General features: G+C 60.4%; 1 protein-coding gene across 1 annotated transcript; it reads left to right on the forward strand.

Moving 5' to 3' along the window:
* Window positions 1-103: 103 nt before the first annotated feature.
* Window positions 104-3,281, forward strand: LOC118160146 (probable ATP-dependent RNA helicase DHX34; the record flags this gene model as incomplete). The annotated part of the gene is made up of 12 exons (XM_035314684.1): window positions 104-184; window positions 302-561; window positions 663-765; window positions 838-1,055; window positions 1,186-1,360; window positions 1,445-1,638; window positions 1,728-1,829; window positions 1,960-2,199; window positions 2,282-2,449; window positions 2,558-2,669; window positions 2,808-2,908; window positions 2,986-3,281. Coding segments are annotated over 12 exons (2,045 nt in total), but the record flags the coding sequence as incomplete, so codon positions are not given.
* Between the last annotated feature and the right edge of the window lie 647 nt (window positions 3,282-3,928).

The following is a 3,928-nucleotide window of genomic DNA, read 5'->3' on the forward strand; positions in this document are numbered from 1 at the left end:
GATGTTCCCCATCTCAGGGAGTACCAAGCATGATTTTGGGGCTGGAGAGCGTGGTTTTGGGGCTGAATCAGGTGGTAAGGAGCATCTTCCCCATCTTGGTGAGCCCTGAGTGTGATTTTGGGGCTGGACAGTGCAGTTTGGGGGCTGGATCAGGTGCCCAGGAGGATCTTCCCCATCTCGCTGAGCGCCGAGCCTAATTTTAGGGCCGGATCCCGGCTCAGAACCAGCCCCACGCTCCTCACATCCCCGTTTTTTCGATTTATTTCTTATTTTTTTTTTTTTTTTGGCCTCCCCCAGGTTATCTACGAGCCCATCCCCAAGGAAGAGGCGGCGGCGGCGGCGAGCAAACCGGAGCGCCTGGACCCCCGGCCCTACCTGCGGGTGCTGCAGGCCATCGACCACAAATACCCCCCGGAGGAACGCGGCGACCTCCTGGTTTTCCTCAGCGGGGTGGCCGAGATCGGCGCCGTGCAGGAGGCAGCGCAGGTCTACGCCGCGCACACGCAGCGCTGGATTGTGCTGCCCCTGCACAGCACCCTCTCCGTCAGCGAGCAGGATAAGGTGGGCGCCGCGGGGAGCTTGCGTTTAGCCTGCCCCGGTGGAGTTTTGCCGAGCTCCCGATCCTCCTGCCCTCCTTTTTTTTTTTTCCCCCCATCCCTCAGGTGTTCGACGTGCCCCCTCCCGGCGTCCGAAAGTGCATCCTCGCCACCAACATCGCCGAGACCTCGGTGACCATCGACGGCGTGCGCTTCGTGCTGGATTCGGGTGAAGCCTCGGGGCTGGGGGGGGAGCCTCCTGCTTCCCCCTGCCTTGCCCTGACCTTCTCCATCCCTCCAGGGAAGGTGAAGGAGATGAGCTACGACCCCCAGGGCAAACTCCAGCGCCTGCAGGAGTTCTGGATCAGCCGGGCGAGCGCCGAGCAGCGGAAGGGACGCGCTGGCAGGACGGGGCCCGGTGTCTGCTACCGGCTCTACGCCGAATCCGACTACGACGCCTTTCCCCCCTACCCCGTGCCGGAGATCCAGCGGGTCGCGCTCGATGCTCTGGTCCTGCAGGTAACGGGGTTCCCCCCTTTTCAGGCTGCAGCCGGAGCCCCCAAAACGAGGCGCTCGGGATCTTCGCAGCATAAACCCCCCACCGGGCCGTTTCCTTCCGCGAAGCTCTGCGTGCTTCTCCCCCCTCCAGCTAAAAAGCATGGGGCTGGGAGACCCCCGGACCTTCCCCTTCCTGGAGCCCCCTCCCTCGGCCAGCCTGGAGACGGCCGTGCGCTACCTGCGGGAGCAGGGGGCCCTGGACGAAGCCGAGGAGCTGACCCCCATCGGGACGCTGCTGGCCCAGCTGCCCGTGGACGTGGTGGTGGGTGAGTGACGCTCAGGGGGGTGCGCAAACCCCCCCCAAACCCCGCTTTTAAGCCCTTGCTGAATCCCTTTCCTCCGTCCCCCAGGCAAAATGCTGGTGCTGGGCGCGCTTTTCGGGCTGGCCGAGCCCACGCTGACGGTGGCGGCGGCGCTGAGCGTGCAGTCGCCCTTCCTGCGCCTCTCCAACGCCAACCCCGACTGCGCCACCGCCCGGCGGCCCCTCGAGAGCCCCCACGGGGACCCCCTGACGCTGCTCAACGCCTTCAACGAGTGGGTGCAGGTGAGGGGGCCGAGGAGACGGTGGGGCAGGGGGGTTGGAAACGGCTCCGTTCTGGGGCCGGTACCGGAGCCCGCGGCGTCCCCGTGCAGGTGAAGTCGGAGCGCGGCGGCAGCTCGCGCAAGTGGTGCCGGCGGCGGGGCTTGGAGGAGCATCGGCTCTACGAGGCCGCCAACCTGCGGCGGCAGTTCCAGGTGAGGGCAGGATCCGGCCCCATCGTGAGCTTTGCGTTCTCCACGACGGAGCCAAATTCACCCTAAACCTCCCCATTTATTTTGTTTTAACCTGCGGGTTCTCAGCGACGTTTCCTCCTCCCCAACACAGGAGCTGCTCCGAGACCACCGGCTCCTGGAGGCGGCCCCCAGCCGGCCCAGCGACAGCTACAGCCGGCAGAGCCGGCACCGGGAGCGCCGCGAGCTGCACCGGCTCTGGCGCCACCACACCGAGACGCAGGGACGGAGGCGCAAGGTGCTGCGGCTCCAGGACGGCACCGCCGGCTCCTCTGGTGAGGAAGAGGAAGGAGCAGGCGGCCGCGAGCCCGGTGAGCGCAGCGTCGACATCCAGGTGAGCCTCGGCTCCCGTTCCCTCGCTCGGGAGGCGGAATCGGGCCCCGACCGAGCTCTCGGCACCTTCTCCGTCCCCGCAGGACGTCAAGTTTAAGCTCCGCCATGACATGGACGAGCTGCAGGCCGCATCCGGCTCGGTCCTGTCACCCTCGCAGCTCACCCTGCTCAAGCTGGTGCTGTGCAGGGGGCTCTACCCGCAGCTGGCCGTGCCCGACGCGCTCAACAACAGCCGCAAGGACTCGGATCAGGTGCGCGTCCCCGTCCGCGATCCACCCCTTGGATTTGGGGAGGCTCTGCCCGCGCTCCAGCCCCTTTATTTGGGGGTCTCCGTGGTGCTCATCCTGCTCTCGCCGCAGATTTTCCACACCAAGAGCAAGCAGGGCGTCGTGCTTCACCCGTCCTGCGTCTTCGCCACCAGCCCGGAGCTGCTGCACGCCAAGGAGGGGAAGGAGCGCGGCGGGACCAAAGGTGGGCGACCCCGATTGGCTTTTTCCGCACCCGTTTTGGGTTGGAGAACCCTTCTGGCATCGGGGTCCGGCAACCCCCCGTCGGTGGGGACGGGGAGGGGCTCAGGACCCCCCTGAGATGCCCCTCGTGTCTTTGTAGAGGACGGGCTGAGCCGCCACCACCAGCTCCTCGCCTTCGTCTCGCTGCTGGAGACCACCAAGCCCTACCTGGTCAACTGCATCCGTGTGCCGGCGCTGCAGGTGGGCTCTCGGTGCTTCATCCTCCTCCTCCTCTTCCTCTCCACCTCCTCGCAGCTCCTCAAACCTCGCTCTTCCAGGCTCTCCTGCTCTTCTCCCGCTCGCTCGACACCAACGCGGACTGCACGCGGCTGGTGGCGGACGGCTGGCTGGAGCTCACCCTTCCCGCCGCCGCCGCCGCCCTGCGCTTCCTCGCCGCCGCCCTGCAGCTCCGAGCCTCCTGGGAGAAGCTCCTGGACCAGCAGCTGGACCCCGGGGGCGACGAGCCCAGCTCCAGGGACCTCTCCGCACTCAAACGGGGGCTGTTGGAGTTCCTGGCGATGGAGGTGGGGGCTGGAGGGGGGCGGTCGCGACGCGCGGGGTGGTTTTAGTGGTTTATCTTACTGTCTATACAGTATACGTATATCCCTAGCATGTATACTGTGTGTATATATACTATACATACTATAGTGCATATATATACTATATATACAATTCTTGGCGTGTATGCTATACAGATAGGTCCCTAGTATATATACTATATATACGATGATATCTTACTGTCTATACAGTATACATATATCCGTAGTAGATTTACTATATAGAAGTGAAGTAGATATACTATATAGAAGTGAAGTAGATTTACTATATAGAAGTGAAGTAGATTTACTATATAGAAGTGAAGTAGATTTACTGTATAGAAGTGAAGTAGATTTACTGTATAGAAGTGAAGTGGATTTACTGTATAGAAGTGAAGTAGATTTACTGTATAGAAGTGAAGTAGATTTACTGTATAGAAGTGAAGTAGATTTACTGTATAGAAGTGGATTTACTGTATAGAAGTGAAGTAGATTTACTGTATAGAAGTGAAGTAGATTTACTATATAGTTAGATATTTATATATAGTATGCGTATATTCCTAGCATATATACTATATATACAATTATATCTTATTGTATATACTGTATACATATTTTCCTAGTAGATATACTCTATATACGATGATATCTTACTATCTATAGAGTATACATATATCCCTAGTAG

This window comes from Oxyura jamaicensis, unplaced genomic scaffold, assembly GCF_011077185.1.
Source record: "Oxyura jamaicensis isolate SHBP4307 breed ruddy duck unplaced genomic scaffold, BPBGC_Ojam_1.0 oxyUn_random_OJ102018, whole genome shotgun sequence".
Lineage (NCBI taxonomy): Eukaryota > Metazoa > Chordata > Aves > Anseriformes > Anatidae > Oxyura > Oxyura jamaicensis.